The 17,582-nt window shown below is 33.7% G+C and overlaps 1 protein-coding gene across 8 annotated transcripts in view; it reads right to left on the bottom strand.

Annotated features, from left to right (window-relative positions):
* NBEA (neurobeachin) overlaps positions 1-17,582 on the bottom strand; it is a 667,995-nt gene that overhangs the window by 433,354 nt on the left and 217,059 nt on the right. For 6 of the 8 annotated variants that reach the window (XM_018056646.1, XM_018056648.1, XM_018056647.1 and 3 more), the window contains 3 exons: positions 14,186-14,293; positions 10,322-10,490; positions 8,771-8,866 (listed from right to left, as the gene is read on the bottom strand). In XM_018056646.1, coding sequence (XP_017912135.1) covers positions 8,771-8,866; positions 10,322-10,490; positions 14,186-14,293 — 373 coding nt within the window. The remainder of the gene's footprint in view (positions 1-8,770; positions 8,867-10,321; positions 10,491-14,185; positions 14,294-17,582) is intronic. The other 2 variants (XM_018056650.1, XM_018056651.1) reach the window with 1 other exon arrangement.

Here is a 17,582-nt window from a genome sequence, read left to right as displayed (position 1 = left end):
CTATGGTGGAGGTAATGAAGGTAAGGGCAACCTCCTTCAAAACGTCCCATGCACACACTGCCACCCTCAGTGGCCCCAACCCTGCAGCACCTACCGCCAACCCATGCCTCCACAAGGGACTCCTGGACACTCACAGGCAAGTCTGGATCAGTCTCTTGTGGGGTCACTGCTCCTAAAACAAATCCCTTACAAATTATACAGTAGAAATGACAAATAGATTCAAGGGATTAGATCTGATAGACAGAGTACCTGAAGAACTATGGAAGGAGGTTCATGACGTTGTACAGGAGGCAAAATGGTTGTCTGAGGAGGCCTTACAAACAGCTGAGAAAATAAGAGACTCTAAATGCAAAGGGGGAAAGGAAAGATACACCAATTTAAATGCAGAGCTCCAAAGAATAGCAAAGAAAGATAAGAAAGCCTTCCTCAGCGATCAATGCAAAGAAACAGAGGAAAACAATAGAATGGGAAGACTAGAGATCTCTTCAAGAAAATGAGAGCCACCAAGGGAACATTTCATGCAAAGATGGACACAATAAAGGACAGAAACGGTATGGACCTAACAGAAGCAGAAGATATTAAGAAGAGGTGGTAAGAATACACAGAAGAACTCAACAAAAAAGATCTTCATGATTCAGATAATCATGATGGTGTGATCATTCACCTAGAGCCAGACATCCTGGAATGCAAAGTCAAGTCGGCCTTAGGAAGCATAACTACGAACAACACTAGCCCAGGTGAGGGAATTCCAGTTGAGCTATATCAAATCCTTAAAGATGATGCTGTGAAAGTGCTGCACTCAATATGCCAGCAAATTTGGAAAAATCAACAGGGGCCACAGAACTGAAAAAGGTCAATTTTCATTCCATTTACAAAGAAAGGCGATGCCAAAGAATGTTCAAACTACCGAACAACTGCACTCATCTCACACACCAGCAAAGTAAGGCTCAAAATTCTCTAAGCCAGGCTCCAACAATATATAAACGGTGAACTTCCAGATGTTCAAGCTGGTTTTAGAAAATGCAGAGCAACCTGAGATCAAATTGCCAACATCCGTTGGATCATTGCAAAGCAAGAGAGTTCCAAAAAAACATCTACTTCTGGTTTATTGACTATGCCAAGCCTTTGACTGTGTGGACCACAACAAACTATGGAAAATTTTTCAAGAGATGGGAATACCCGACCACCTGACTTGCCTCCTGAGAAATCTGTATGCAGGTCAAGCAGCAACAGTTAGAACAGGATGTGGAACAAAAGACTGGTTGCAAATCAGGAAAGGAGTATGTCAAAGCTGTACATTGTCACCCTGCTCATTTAACTTATATGCAGAGTACATCAAGTGAAATTCCGGCCTGATAAAGCACAAGCTGGAATCAAGATTGCCGGGAGAAATATCAATAACTTCAGATACACAGATGACACCACCCTTATGACAGAAAGTGAAGAAGAACTAAAGAGCCTCTTGGTGAAAGTGAAAGAGAGTGAAAAAATTGGCTTAAAACTCAACATTTTGAAAACTATTATCATGACATCTGGTTCCATCAATTCTTGGAAAATAGATGGGAAACAATGGAAACAGTAAGAGACTTTTCTGGGGGGGGGGCTCCAAAATCACTGCAGATGGTGACTGCAGCCATGAAATTAGAAGACACTTGTTCCTTGGAAGAAAAGCCATGACAAATCTGAACAGCATATTAAAAAGCAGAGACATTACTCTGTCAGCAAAGGTCTGACTAGTCAAAGCTATGGTTTTTCCAGTAGTTATATATGGATGTGAAAGTTTGACTATAAAGAAGGCTGAGCACCAAAGAACTGATGCTTTTGAACTACGGTGTTGGAGAAAACTTGAGAGTCCCTTAGACTGCAAGGAGATCCAACCAGTCTATCCTAAAGGAAATCAGTCCTGAATATTCATTGGAAGGACTGATGCTGAAACTCCAATACTTTGGCCACCTGATGCAAAGAACTGACTCACTGGAAAAGACCCTGATGCTGGGAAAGACTGAAGGCAGGAGAAGGGGATGAAAAGGATGAGATGGTCAGATGGCATCATCAACTCAGTGGACATGAGTTTGTGTAAACTCCGGGAGTTGGTGATGGACAGGGAAGCCTGGCGTACTGCATTTCATGGGGTCGCAAAGAGTGGGACACGACTGAGCTGAACTGAACTGAGGCAAACTGCATAAAAATTAACCAGAATGCTAAAGAGAAAAGAAAATACAGAGCCCAACCACTCTAAGAGTTATTCTCTTTTAATCTTCAGTTTCCCTAGCTTTGGCCCCTTTATATGCAGATCAGTATCTCCCAAACAGCCAGGTGTTCTCTTTGAGAACATCACATACCCTAATGTGCCACATCCAATCTGTTACCATGTTCTGTCAAACTTTACTTCCAAAATATGTCTGTTATTTACCTTCCTGTTTAATCTCTATTGCCACCACCCTAATTCTAAGCCACAGCATTTCTTACCTAGAAAGCAACAGCCTCCAATTGGTTTTGTCAGTTTCCTTCCCTGCTCTTCTAATCTATTCCCTCACTGTATTCAGAGTACTTTGTAAAACTATATGATACTTGTAGTAGGCAGAACAATGCTCCCTCCCTTCCAATGATATCCACATTCTACTCTCCACAACCTGTGAATATTACCTTACATTCAATGTGAAGGCTTTGAAGAGACCATCCTGGATTACCCAGGTCGACTCAATCAAACCCCAAAGCAGAAAGTCTTTCCTGGCTGTGCTCAGATGAAGATGTGCCTCCAGAACAGTCTGAAAGATGCCCTGTTCTTGGTTTCAAAGATGCAGGGAGAAGGAAGAAGGCCATAAACCAAAGAATATGAGTAGCCTTGGGAAGCTGGAAAAGACAAAGAAAATGGATCTCCTTGAGAGCCTCCAGAAAGGAATGTAGTCTTGAGGACATCGTGATTTTAGTCCAGTTAGAAGTCCATGTTAGACTTCTTATATACAGTAATGTAAAATAATAAATTTGTGTTGTTTCAGGTCAGTCTGTGGTAATTTGTTATGGCAGCAATAGAAAACTAGTGCAACAATCCTCTGCTTAGTTTAAAAACCACAATCTTAGTGTAAAAACCACAATCTTGCAAGCCCTACATGTTTTAGTTCTTGCCTATCTATATAAATTCATGGAATGCTTCTCTTTCCCTTCATTCTTATGTTCCATTCACATATATTCCCAAAATATGCCAAGGAATTTCTCAGAAAACGCAGCCACATATTCATCCTTCGTTTCAAAGATTAATATTACTTCCAGGAGGCTTTTTTCGAACCTTAAATTCAGTCAGTTCAATTGCTCAGTCATGTTCGACTCTTTGCGACCCTATGGACTGCAGCACGCCAGGCTTCCCTGTCCATCACCAACTCCTGGAGCTTGCTCAAACTCATGTCCATTGAGTCAGTGATGCCATCCAACCATCTCATCCTCTGTCACCCTCTTCTCCTCCCGCCTTCAATCTTTCCCAGCATCAGGGTCTTTTCCACTGAATCAGTTCTTCATATCATGTGGCCAGAGGATTGGAGCTTCAGCTTCATCATCAGTCTTTCCAATGAATATTCAGGATTGATTTCCTTCAGGATGGACTGGTTGCATCTCCTTGCAGTCCAAGGGATTCTCAACAGTCTTCTCTTAAACCACCGTTCAAAGGCATCGATTCTTAAGCGCTCAGCTTTCTTTATCGTCCAACTCTCAAATCCATACATGACTACTGGAAAAACCATAGCTTTGACTAGATGGACCCTTGTTAGCAAAGTAATGTCTCTGCTTTTTAATATGCTGTCTAGGTTGGTCATAGCTTTTCTTCGAAGTAGGAAGCATCTTTTAATTCATGGCTGCAGTCACCATCTGCAGTGATTTTGGAATCAAAATATAGGGAGCCTCTAAGAGCTAGGAAAGAGAAGGAAACAGATTCTCCCTTAAAGCATTCCAAAGGAATACCATCCTGAAAACACCTTGGTTTTAGTTCAGTAAGAACCAGTTATTAATGAGGTTATTAATGTTTTTCTTGGCAATCTTGATTCCAGCTTGCGCTTCATCCAGCCCAGCATGTCTTATTATGTATACTCTGCATGTAACAGCCTTGATGTACTCTTCCTGATTTGGAACCAGTCTGTTGTTCCATGTTCAGTTCTAACTGTTGCTTCTTGACCTGCATACAGATTTCTCAGGAGGCAGGTAAGATGGCTTGGTATTCCCATCTCTTGAAGAATTTTCCACAGTTTGTTGTAATCCACACAAAGGCTAAAGTCAAAGGCTTTAGCATAGTCGATGAAGCAGAAGTAGACGTTTCTTCGGAACTCTCTTGCTTTTTCTATGATCCAATGGATGTTGGCAATTTGATCTCTAGTTCCTCTGCCTTTTCTAAGTCCAGCTTGAACATCTGGAAGATTTCAGTTCAGGTACTGTTGAAGCCTCACTTGGAGAATTTTGAGCATTACTTTGCTAGTGTGTGAGATGCATGCAGATGTGCAGTAGTTTGAACATTCTTTGGCATTTCCCTTCTTCGGGATTGGAATGAAAAATGACCTTTTCTAGTGTTGTGGCTACTGCTGAGTTTTCCAAATTGGCTGGCATATTGCGTGTAGCACTTTCACAGCATCATCTTTTAGATTTGAAATAGCTCAGCTGGAATTCCATCACCGCCATTAGCTCTGTTCGTAGTGATGCTTCCTAAGGCACACTTGATTTTGCACTCCAGGATATCTGGCTCTAGGTGAGTGATCACACCATCATGGTTGTCTGGGACATTAAGACCTTTTTTTCTGTATAGTTCTTCTGTGTATTCTTGCCACCTCTTTTTAATATTTCTGCTTCTGTTAGGTCCACAGTGTTTCTATCGTTTATTGTGCACATTTTTACATGAAATGTTCCCTTGATATCTGTAATTATCTTGAAGTGATCTCTAGTCTTTCCCATTCTATTGTTTTCCTCTATTTCTAAACTAAATTAGGTTTCTTCTTTTGTATGGTCTCATGAAAGAGTTAGTCACTCAGTCGTGTCTGACTCTTTGTGGCCCCATGGACTGTAGAAGTTCAGGCTCCTATATCCATGGAATTCCTCAGGGAAGAATACTGGAGTGGGTAGCCATTACCTTCTCAAGAGGATCTTCCCAACCCAGGGATTGAACCCAGGTCTCCTGCACTGCAGGCAGATTTTTTAACATCTGATGTACCAAGGCTCATAATACTGTGAGATTTTATTTTTTAGAAAAAAACATAGCTTGCAATTATATTATTTAATTGTGTGGTTTCTAAAAGTCTATTTCTTTCACTAGAATGGTACCTTCATAAAGATAAAAACTTAGTGCCCACTATTATATATCTCCAATACCTAGTATGTTACAGGAAACAATTTATTTATTCAGCAAATATATACTGAATAAATCTTAAAGTAAACTGAAAGAAAGATTAAATTAGAAAACGAAAGAAAAAAAGAGGTGGCAGGCTTTTGTTGGCTTCCTTTACTAATACTGAAAGCAGACATTTATTTTAAAGAGTAGAAGTTTTAGAAAAATATTTGCTAGGAGTAACTGAAAATTACATGATTTTCACCTCTAAGTAATATAAAATATATAGTGTATCTGACATCAACATGTAATTAGAACTTGAATGTAACTATTTATTTAAAAGTATGAGTTTTATTTCAAGGTATTAATTAAATAAAACCTGAGTGGTAAAACTATTTGTATATAAACTGTTGGCATATCCTTCATTGTTTCCTTTGTATACAATTCTGAGAGTAAAATTAGTAGGTTAAGGATTATGAATATTTTTATGCTATATAAAATGCACAGATTTGCATTTTTACCCTTCAAAATTTTACCCAATTTGAAAATTATGGTATAGTTTTGCTTCAACATAAAGGTATTGATTATTAGTAGACTTTTTACTTTTTTTGAATCCTTTATTTTATATAGGAGTATAGTTGATTAACAATGCTGTAATGATTATTAGTAGATTTACATAAATCTTCCTTATTTGCACTTACATTGCTTTCTGTTAAGTGTTCAGTTTTCTTTTTTATATTTTTTCATCACTATGATACATTCTTTTAATTGATCTGCAAGAGCTCTTTATTTACTAAGGCTTTTATTTATTAACTTTTATCAATAAATATAAATTTTTTCCTGTTTGCATTTTTTAAAATTTTGTTAATAATTTTAATTTTGTTTAGAGATACAGAGAGAGAAAACTTTTTAGCCATATTTTTACACCTTCATATTTTGACATTATGATTTAAAACATATTTTCTTATTTAAAATATTAATTTTAATTTTCTTGAATGATGTTCAGTTTCCTTTTTAGCTTTAAATTTTAATACATGCAGAATTCATTTAACATGATATATGAAATAAGGATATAAATTAAATTTTTTTCAGTTAGCTACCTCATTTGCTAATCTTACCACTTGCCAAATACTTCTCCTTAAATTTGGTTAGAAAAGTTATACTTATCATATATGAGATACTCATACAAATTCCAGCCTGTTTATCAACTGTTTATGCCATACGTCTATTCTTATACAAGTAGCATGATACCCTAACTATTAAAAAGAATTATTTAGCACAATACCATAATTATTCATTATTTAGCACAATACCCTAATTATTAAAAATACTTCTTTTCCCTGACAATAAATCGTTAGAGGAAAAGTATACAATGTATTTATGTTTAAGTTCACTTAAATATTAATGTTGTTTCAAACCTAATGTGAAATAATTACCATAAAACTTCAATCACAACTAGGACATTTCATCAATAAAAATTTATTTTCTGTTTTTAGTGTTTATTAATTAAATATACTTTATGTCTACCATCAGTATTCAACTTAAAAAAAAGTGTTTAGCATTCTCACTGGCTTACTCATTTACTTAAATATTTACTGTATTAACTTCAAAGTGTCATGCTAGGATTAGGGATTACTTTCTTCAAGCACACATTCTAATAGACAATTAAATAAATAAACTGTTTAAATTAAAGAAAGGAAATAAAGAGGATGCTATGATAGAAAATAAGGTTACTGTGGGTGGAAGCTACTTCGCTATGGTAGCAGGGAAAACTTCTGTGAGGAAGCGATGACCTTTAAGCAGACACCTGAAGAATGAGTACTCTCCAGTCATATGAAATATAGGTAAGAGAGCCAAAACTTAGAACAACAAACAAAGATCACAAGACAGGAAAGTGCTTGGCATAATTAAAGAACTAAGTTAGTTTGATTGTGGCATAGTGAGCAAATGCAAGAACCACATGACATGAAGTTAGGAAGATTGTGATATTTTATTCTAAATGTTATGAGAAATGTTTTTTGTTAAAAAGAGACATAACCTCATTTATATTTTAAAATGAACTTCAGCAAAACTATAAAAAAAAAAGAACAAAGATTAACAAGACAAGAGGTGAGAAAATCACTTAAGAGATGATTGTAGTAATCCAGGAAAGTCAGAACCAGAGTACTCTTGCCACAATTAAGATATCTTAACTTTGTTCACAAAACTATAGGAATTTATTAGAAATTTTTAGAAAGAAAAATTATTATATTGGCTCTATTAGAAAATATATAATATATTAATAAAATATATTAAATATAAATATTTCATTACATTATTATTTTATATACTAGTGTTACTTAAAATTTTGTCATCAGTAACAGACTAGAGACAAGTCCAATGAAGAAACTATACAATACTCAAAGAAGGGCTAAGGCTTTGAACTGAAGAACTATCAAAGATGAAGAAGAGAGAGGCCAAAGAGCTAGTTCAGAATTTTCTAAAGGGCTTAACTGTGAGGAAAAAAAAGGGAGTGAAATGTGAAAGAGCTGAAGAATAGTCCAGATTAGTCTTCTCAAAACAGAAAATAGAGCACAATAGCTTGTATTATTTGACTCCATAGACATAAATTTAAATTTCAATAAAGAGAATCAGAATGAAGGTAACTTTGGGAAAAAATACAAAAATTATCCATGTTGTTCACTGAGAGTGTGTGCATAGGTGATCAATCTAGACAAAAGTCATTATACTTGTAATTTTTTCAGTATACATAATAAATAAACAAAAAGTTTTAAGCAAAGAGTGATTCCCCCAAAGAAATGTCTCTATAAACATTTTGAACAAATATTGGGAATATAAGTACTTAAAGTTTATAGTGTGATGAACTTTTGCTGATGAACTTATCTAAGAAGAAATGGCAATATTAGTACTCATGGGAATAACATATAGCTTGTCTGTTTTTGTTTTGTTTTAATAACATGCAGAACGGAGAAAGCTGTTTTACAGAGGTATGTTGACAGAATGAGAATTCCGAGAGCTCAGAACATGTACCTATTTTACAACTTTTATCCAAAATAATTATAGATCACTATGATCCTTTTGAGGCTTGTTTAAAATCTTTTTACTTGTCATTCTACAGTAGCCTTCATTTTAGAGCTAATTCAGTCCCACTAACAAGGCAGGACTTTACTGTGATCACTTCTGCATGCCACCACCATGCATCTTATTATCCATATAACTAGGCAGCCTTAATTTGAAGATGATACTTAAAGAAATACAAGGGAATACAAATATAAACACTATATCTTGCTCTCAATATAGAGAGCCAGGTACAAATATTTAGCCAGGTACAAATACAACGTATTATATCTCCATGAAACCTGAGCCGTATGCTGAGGTGTTTATAAACAACTACATTAATGAATGTTATTGTATAACAATTGATGAAATTTAAGAATATCCAAACAGGTCAGGAGATGAGGTCAATATTACCTTTGTAAAATGAGTGGGCAAAGCTCTGCTCAGGAATTAACTTGGCAAGGAATCCATGGTTCAAACTTGGATGAGGGATAGATGGTATGACCACAACTGTGGAGAAAATCATGGAATCAAATTTGAGCCAGCATGTAACAACCTGCAACATGGTCCACTGAAGATCCAAGACAATTCTATATCACTGCAACATGCAAACAGTACTAGCAATAAAGACCGTGTTTCTGGAGGAAGGAAAGAAGTTATGTATTAAGGGAAAGGAAATAACACACTTGCTAAGTAGAGTCATTTTAGCAACAAACACAGAGACATACAAACACACAAGAAAATCAGAACTGGAAGGTTTCACTAAAATATTGCTTGCTTTATACATACATGACTGAATGCATTAAAAATGAAGAGACAGTTGATTAACATATAGAGTCTCTGTGTTTTAAATGGTTGAAACACAGAAACTGGAATGTTAGGATAACATTTAATTTGTCGAGTAAAAAGTTAAAAGTAAGATTTTACTATAAAGAAATACCACGTTTATGTACTCAAAATAAATATAGCATGCAACAATAAAGAATTAAGGTTAAACATAATCTGTATTTCCACACAGAAACAAAAAGTAAATGAGATATGATATGACTATGGAAAACAAAATGCAGAGATTTGACCACTAATTTCTACTCGTTTTTTAAAATATTCAATTAATGTATATATCATATGCATTTATTTAGGAAGGACAATTTCCATTACAAACTAATCTAGTGGTACATGAAATAATCACTGGGGTGCTAAGGCAACACTGCAAACAATAGAGAAACAACCTTGAGGAAAACACCTGGCAGAAAATGCTATAGACAAAAGGCATCCTGTGATATTAAAATATTAGTTGCCAAAAAATGTATTTATCATTACTAAGAAGAGTAAACAAAGCTGATAATACATGAACTCCTACAACATAAGCATGTTCTATAGATGAGAAAGACAACATGACCCAAAACGGTTCACTGCTGTCTAGAAATTTCTGACTTTAGTTGATGCAACTTTGGTATAAAATTCAGAATGTATGTTTGTTTATTATAAATCTCTGGCTGAATACTTAAAGATACTGAAATAACTACACATATGGAAAGAAAGAAAGGCAGACAGAAAGAAAGAAAGAAAGAAAGAAAGATGCTACTGAACTTGGCTACAAAGACTTATAGTTTGGCTTACTGTTGGTTTTGAACTACTCTATAAGGACCTCCTACTATCATTTGTTTATAAAAGTTAAAAATAATACATTTAAAATATATGGCTTTGTGTATATCAAGTAGTTGTATAAATTTTTTATGCTAATAAACAGAAAAACTAAACCCAAAACCCTGATAAAATGAGAATATAGCAAATATTCTACATTTTTGTGTAATTAAACAAGATTAAATTGGCATTTATATACTGCCTACTTATAAATACTTGAGATGATTATGAATACAACCAGTTTAAATCTAGATGTAAAAATTAAATAAAAAGGAGATAAATGATGATGAAAATTCAAATAATTAGACAAATATTAAGTACCTGTACTTGTTGGTGAATTTATTTCTTGTCTGATGTTTCTACCTGGTTGGCTTCCAGTTCTTGCAGTCTCTCGCTGGGGTTCTAAAATGTCACGATACTTGGAAACCATCAGAACCGAAATGAAGTAAACAACAGCTAGAGCTAAGAATTGTGCCTGCTTGCTATCATCCTGCATAAAATGAAAAGGTAGTTTTGACACTCAAAAAATTTTAAGTATAAGTTCTCAGAGTATAAGAAACTATTCCTGTTTTATTTTCTTTATGGAGGAAAACATATGACATTTAACTTTTGCTAAAACTTGCTAAGCATATACTGTTAGTATTATCTAAGTATATATTAAAAAAAAAAAAACAACTCCAGAAAAATGTCATCTGATTTACAGGTTGAAATATAATTAAAAAAAATGAGAATGTTAAAATTTTGCTGAATATGCCACAAAGTTTATTATTTGTCCTCTTCACTAGAATCTATTACTCCTATAACATCAGAGAATGCATATTTATAAGATATGCAGATAGGACAAGCTTGAAAAGAATAATTTAATGTCTGGCTAAAAAAGTCAAGAGTTGCAAATACTATAGCTGAAAAATAATAACAGAATAAAGTTACTATTGGACTACACATACAATTCTAACATATCACTACCTGAGCAGGAAATATGAGTAAAATAAGGGAGATATAAAAATCAGGGAGCATAAAGCATGGAGTTTATACAAAGTTCAATACGGCAGCTTCAGAAAAAGCTAATGCAATGTTTGACACATGAACAGATAAAAATAAATAACAGCCCCACTATTCTGTACTGGAAAAATAACCTCATTTTTCCAGTGCAGAATTGGGAGCCAATATTTGAGGCTCTGAATTTCAAAAGCTCAATGACAAAATGAAGTTATTCCAGAGGACAGCAGTGAAATGGTAAAAGATCTGAAAAAGATTGACCATGTTAGGATAAAGAGATAATAGTTTTTAATTTATTTCTTTGAAGCAGGACTGCATATAACTTGAAAGCTCTATCGAAAAAGCCTAGGTATTTATCCTATAGGGATAAAAATGTTAAATGACCTCTAAAACTATTTTCAGATTAGACTATATTTAAGGAATCATAAATATATGGTTATTAAGCCTTTTTTCTAAGTTAGGTAAAAGTGATGCTTCACACCAAAACTGCAAGTAATTACCATGGCCCATAGATAAAACAGAAATAAGGAAAACAAACATGCATTAAAGTCTATTAACTCCATAAATAGTCACTTTACATTTATTACTTCATTTAGGCACTAGGTGAACAAGACTCAAAATTCATGTGCATTTGTCAGGAAAAAAAAAAAAAGCAAACAAGAAATATTTACAGATGACTTAATACTCTGAAATAGAATTAGTATAGGTAATGGAGAAAATGACCAAAACAGATTACATTTGTTTTGGAATACTGTGAATTAAGTGTTTCATACTCTGTGGGTAACAGACAGCTTTTAAATACATTACTTTTCCTTAAATAACTAAATTTTAAAATCTCATATGTTTCTAAACTTAAGGCAACATAAAGTGACTTGAACAATTCAAAGGTTAAGTAGAAATCTTATAATACCTACAACTGACTTTAAAATATAACAATTCAAAAATACTTTCAAATTCTGGAGATTATTTAAAAGGAAAAAAGCGTTCCTTGGAGTTTATGAAATATGGTGGTAAAAGAGAGAGAATGCTTTGGAAAGGCCTAATTTGGGATTCTGGCTCTACTTCATACTAGCTGTGTCATCTTAATGTTTTTCAGTCTTAGCTTTCTCTTAACCTTTTACTGAAAGCTGAGGGTAATATATATGTGTCTGATACACAGTGTAAATTGAATGAACACAAGTTATGTCATCTCAATGATGTTTGGAAGGAACACCTGAACATTAATTCCCTTCCTTCAGGAAGAAAGCTAATAAGAACCACTGCAGGGTTATCCAATATACAATAGTTACAAAACATCTATAGATATTAGAAAAAGTATACAATCCACCATAACAACCTGATACAGAACTTACTAACAATTTAAATGCAATGTCACACAACATAAATTCCTTCTATGTTAGGTCTGAGTGAGTCTCTTGGGGATGAAAACATGATCCATGTTTAAATCATCTATCATTAAAAAAAAATTCTTCTACAACAAATTTTTTTTCAGGATAAATAATTCCCATTTCTGAATGGTTAAACTGTTCGTAAGAATTTTTTTTTAAGTCCAGATTATGCAGATCCTTACATCAAGATTTTTACACTATTAATGCATTTTATCTCCCATTTTAAAGACTACTTTACTTTTATTAATTATGAAAGCAATATAGGTTTATTATAAAAAAATTGAAAATTTAAAAAAGTACAAAATAAAAAGTGTTTACCTAGACATAATAACTGGCAGCATTTGGGTGCCTTTTTTTAAATAAAGGTGAATATGTGTGTGTACGTATACTCGACACACAAAAATGCAGTATTTGTGTAGTCTAAGTACTTTTGTATAGTGCTTCTTTCCCTTACTATATATCATGGGTGTTTTACATGTCACAAAGTTTCCCTCAAAAATATGATTTTAATAGTTACATAACTTTTTGCTAAATGAATATACTGTGATTTATTATGCTCTGCGTTGGATATTTATGATGTTGCCAATTTTCCTGAGGACAGCTCTGATAAGCACATGAGTAGAACCAATGGGTCATAGGCATCAAATTTATAAGAGCTTTAGCACAATGTAAAAAGCTATTTATAGAGTTTATCCAATTTGTACTCCTACCAGTGATAAATGATAGAGCACTTTCAGTATACCTTTGTCATGACAGATACTATTATTTTAAATTTTTAGTTTTTGGTAAAAATATCTTACTCTTGTTTTAATTTGTATCTCTTTGACTACTAGTTATACTGACTTTTAAATCATATGTTTATCACCTTATTTTCATATTTCATATCTGCCTATTTTTCTGTTGGTATGATTGCAATTTTCTTAATGATTTATAAGAACTGATATACATTAAAAACAATGTAAATTTTTCTCTTATATATTTCTACCTTGTTAGTATGTATTAAATATTTTAACCACTTTCTCAAGTACAAAGTACTGTATCCAAGGTATTATTAAATGCAAATTTAAAATATAAATGTCTATGTTTCATAAAACATCAATTAAAAAAGAAAAATAGAATCCAAAATTGCTGATAAATAGCAACTATAGTAAGAAGTACTACCAACATTCAGTCTGCTGTGAAATGCTATGGATGCTTCTACATAATTTGTGGAAGGGCCAATCTTATTTTTACTTACTTTAAATAAGTGATCATATAATTGGAGGGGTCTATGAAATTGTATCCTTAAGCTATATTTTCAATAAGCTGTATTAAGCAACCTTTCTAACTCAAATTCCCATTGGTGTCTCTATTTCTAAATGCAGACTCTTCTCTCAAAAGTAATTGCCCCCAAAAGTAATTCCCAAGAACATCTTTATGAATTAATCTCTTTTACCAATAATATAAGGAATATTGATAATAACAAAATATTCAGAACCTAGAGATGGAGCAAGGAATACTAAAAGACAGGAATTGTTATTCAAGATAAAATCAGTTATAATCTTCAAAGTTATCTTAATTCTTAGTATACATACAAATTAACTATAATTGTCACATCATTAAAAAATAAAATGAATAAGCTTTCAGAGAAAGCTAAGCTCAATCATTTTACAAACAGAGCGCATTATAAACCTACAATCCCTGACACTAGGACATTTAGTTTTAAAATGCAAGTTTCCTATGAAATTTAAATTATTTTACACAAATTACAGTGAAAAGTTTTCTTTTTTCTCTGGGAAATCAAGCAGGCATAACTCACCACATCCCTAAAGACAACTGCACGAAGGCGATTGATATCAACATCCTGAAGAAGCCTATCGGGATCCTTAATTGGAGAAAGGTTACCTGGAACATTCTCTAGTGGAGTCTTAAAAAAGAGAGAGAGAATTGTGAAAAAATAGTATAATACAGACATTTATATTAATTTCTATTAATAATACCTTCAATTTTGTAATTAAACTGGCCACACACTTTACCGTCTCTCATCACTGAACAATATTTATTGACTGTTCTCTTCTACTTTTACCATAGTTTCACTTACTAGTGTTCTTGTTCTTCATCTGCGTAGGTACTGCTATAGATAAAGAAAGGCTGGAGGATTGTGGCAGAAAAAAAAGACTAAACTTTTACTCTGGGCTCAAATCTCTCCTGTGCAACCTCAAGCTTGTTACTAACTTTTTCTAAGCTTTACATTCCCTACCTCTAGTTATCAAGCCTCTTTAAGTCATCAGGTTCATTTATCCGTCATGTTTTCATAATGTATGAGATTATTATATTACATTATTATATGAGATTTCATCTGTGGAAGCATTCCATGATCCACAAAAAGTCAGAAAAGGTAAGCAAAAAATGTTTTACTCATGGCCTTAATATTAAAGCTGAAAGACATTAAAGATCATTACCACTAAAATCCTTTTTATATTTGAAGACACAAAAATCCACAAATTTCAGGTAACATGTCATAGTAAACTCGTAAAACAGTCAAGATCCCTGAAACTCAGTCAAGCACTTTTTCACTAACAAAACATAAGAATTGTGTGAATTAAATTAGATAAATATGCAAAGTATCAAATAGAACTCCTGCATATAAAAGTAACTCTATTCAATAACAGGCCTCCTTCTTCTATTTTCTATAAACCTCAATTATACTATTCCCCTCTTAAACTATTTGATTCTCTTGCAGCACAAAAGAGTACAGTATTTGAAAGTTGACAGTTACTTTACTTCCATTACAATTCCAAAACTTACCAGCTATATTAGCTTAGGTGAGCTTAGCTTTAATATTTAAATAATAGGCTAATGATCTTTATCAAAGGATGATTAAAGAAATACTATTTACAATATAGCTGAAAAAATACATATATTTTAATTTACATACTACTTTACAGTTTACAAAGTACTTCTATGTCCATAATCTAATTAGAGATGTGTTTTGTAGGAAAATCTTATTTAATACCTCCTTTTTAGAAAAGACAAAAAAATGAGACCCAAAGAAAATGTGTGGCTAATGCAAGTCCACTCAGGTTCATAACACATTGAAATTATCGTAACTATGGTTTACTTACTCAAGTGCCACATTAAAAATGCATAAAAATGGGGAAACAACTCACAAACTGGGTTTACTGATTCTCTGTTTTGAAATATGTTTTCTTACCAAGTCAACTTTTCCTCTATATCCATAATTTATAATCTAATTTTCATTGCTAAGATTCTTGCTAAAAGGACAGACTAGCTCAATTACCATGAATTTCCTGCTCATTGAGCTTTTCTGTCCATATTCTATCATCAGTGTACTATTAGGTTGGTATACAAGTAATTGTGGTTTCAGACCATGAATTTTAAATCATTATAACTAGGCTCAAACACATCTTTATTATTCAATACAGGAACCATTACAATCAACACATTTTGCCAGCAAGAAATAAGTCTTGCTTATTCCTGTAGCATAAAAATCTGTTTTAGGATTCGATGAACTCTTGGAAAAGCTTTCTGCCTCTTGCTGGTTGTGGAACCGGTTTTCCTTGCAAAAAGTTGTCAAGAGGCTTGAAGAAGTGGTAGGCAATTGGTGAGAAGTCAGGTGAATAAGGCAGCTGAGGCAAAACTTTGAAGTTCAATCCATTCAACTTTTGAAGTGTTGGTTGTGCAACGTGTAGTCAGGTGGTGTTGTGGAGAAAAACTGGGCACTTTTTTTTATTGACCAACACCGGCTGCAGGCGTTGTGGTTTTTGGTACAGCTCATTGATTTGCTGAACAATTATTTTTGCACCAACCTAATACTTGGTTTGACGGGCCTGAAAAGTTCCCGATTATACACTGAATTAACTATAGTCACCTTTAAGATCTAAGCACTCAAAAATACTGACTTATTTATTTCATGACATAAATATTGATTGGTTAACTCCTAGAGACAGGAAAGGAATTAGCATTAATTAAGTCCTCACTTCATTTCTCAAATTACTAAGTACTTTAACATATTACTGTTTTTTATTTAATTCATACAAACACCGTACAAATTAAGATATATGTCCACTTTAAAGACTGGAAAACTGAGGAACAAGAGACTAAGAAATTTGTTTTCATTTCACAAAACCAGTAAGTGGTAGAGGCAAGATACAAACTCAGAACTGTTTGATTCTAGACTTTGTGCTCTTTTGTAAAGTATTCACAATGCTATACACAATCTGCAACTGAAAAGATGTAAAAGATACGAACACACTCAAGTAACGTACAATCTCCTGTGCCTACACAAATAACTAGAAGTAACACTGCTAATGTGTTTGCATTTAATTTTCTAAGCAATGGAGGGCTTTGTGGAGAGTTGTCAACAGTAAAATATAGGGTTTAATTATTCTAGGAATGTGTCTCTAACAGTGGTGAAAAAGAAAGAAGCTATAATACAGATATGCTAAATGTGTGGTTGTTCTGACTGAAAACTGCAAAAGTTTGAAGCGACAGAATTTTTTTTAATGAATTAAACTCTTACTTTATTCCTTCACTTATCGAACCTTCACTAGTCAGTGTCAAACATCTAATTACAAGTACCGTGAGTGGTAAGAGACATACTGGGTTTTACAGAAATATCAAACAAAGGAACCTCCCCTAGACTGAGTTGGCAATGAAGGTATTAGAAAACATTTTACTCAAAGTTGAACTTAAGGTAACACCAAAAGTGGAACATATTTACTGGGGTGAAATATGTTGAAGAAAACAAAGCTATGTAAAAGTTAAAAGGTTAAAAAAATTCTTCTGATGAACTGCATGAAGTCTACAAGTGTGACTAAAATAAAATAGTAATATATAAATAAAATAGTAAAAGCAAGGGTAAGAGATTCCAAGCTGTAGCTGAAGTAAGCAACAAACATACAGGACCTAAAAATCATTACTGAAACTTTGGAAGTGATGCAAATGGTCATAATCAAATATAAACACATGTTGCTGCTGCTGCTGCTGCTGCTGCTGCTGCTGCTAAGTCGCCTCAGTTGTGTCCGACTCTGTGCGACCCCATAGATGGCAGCCCAGAAGGCTCCCTCGTCCCTGGGATTCTCCAGGTAAGAACACTGGAGTGGGTTGCCATTTCCTTCTCCAATAAACATATGTTAAATAGAGCTAATTTAGAATGACAATCACTGCTGCATTCTGAAATACTGCATACCATA

Source organism: Capra hircus, chromosome 12 (genome assembly GCF_001704415.2).
Source record: "Capra hircus breed San Clemente chromosome 12, ASM170441v1, whole genome shotgun sequence".
In the NCBI taxonomy this organism is placed as follows: Eukaryota; Metazoa; Chordata; class Mammalia; order Artiodactyla; family Bovidae; genus Capra; species Capra hircus.
Note: the sequence above shows the minus strand (reverse complement) of the source record. Positions and strands in the feature narration are given on the sequence as shown.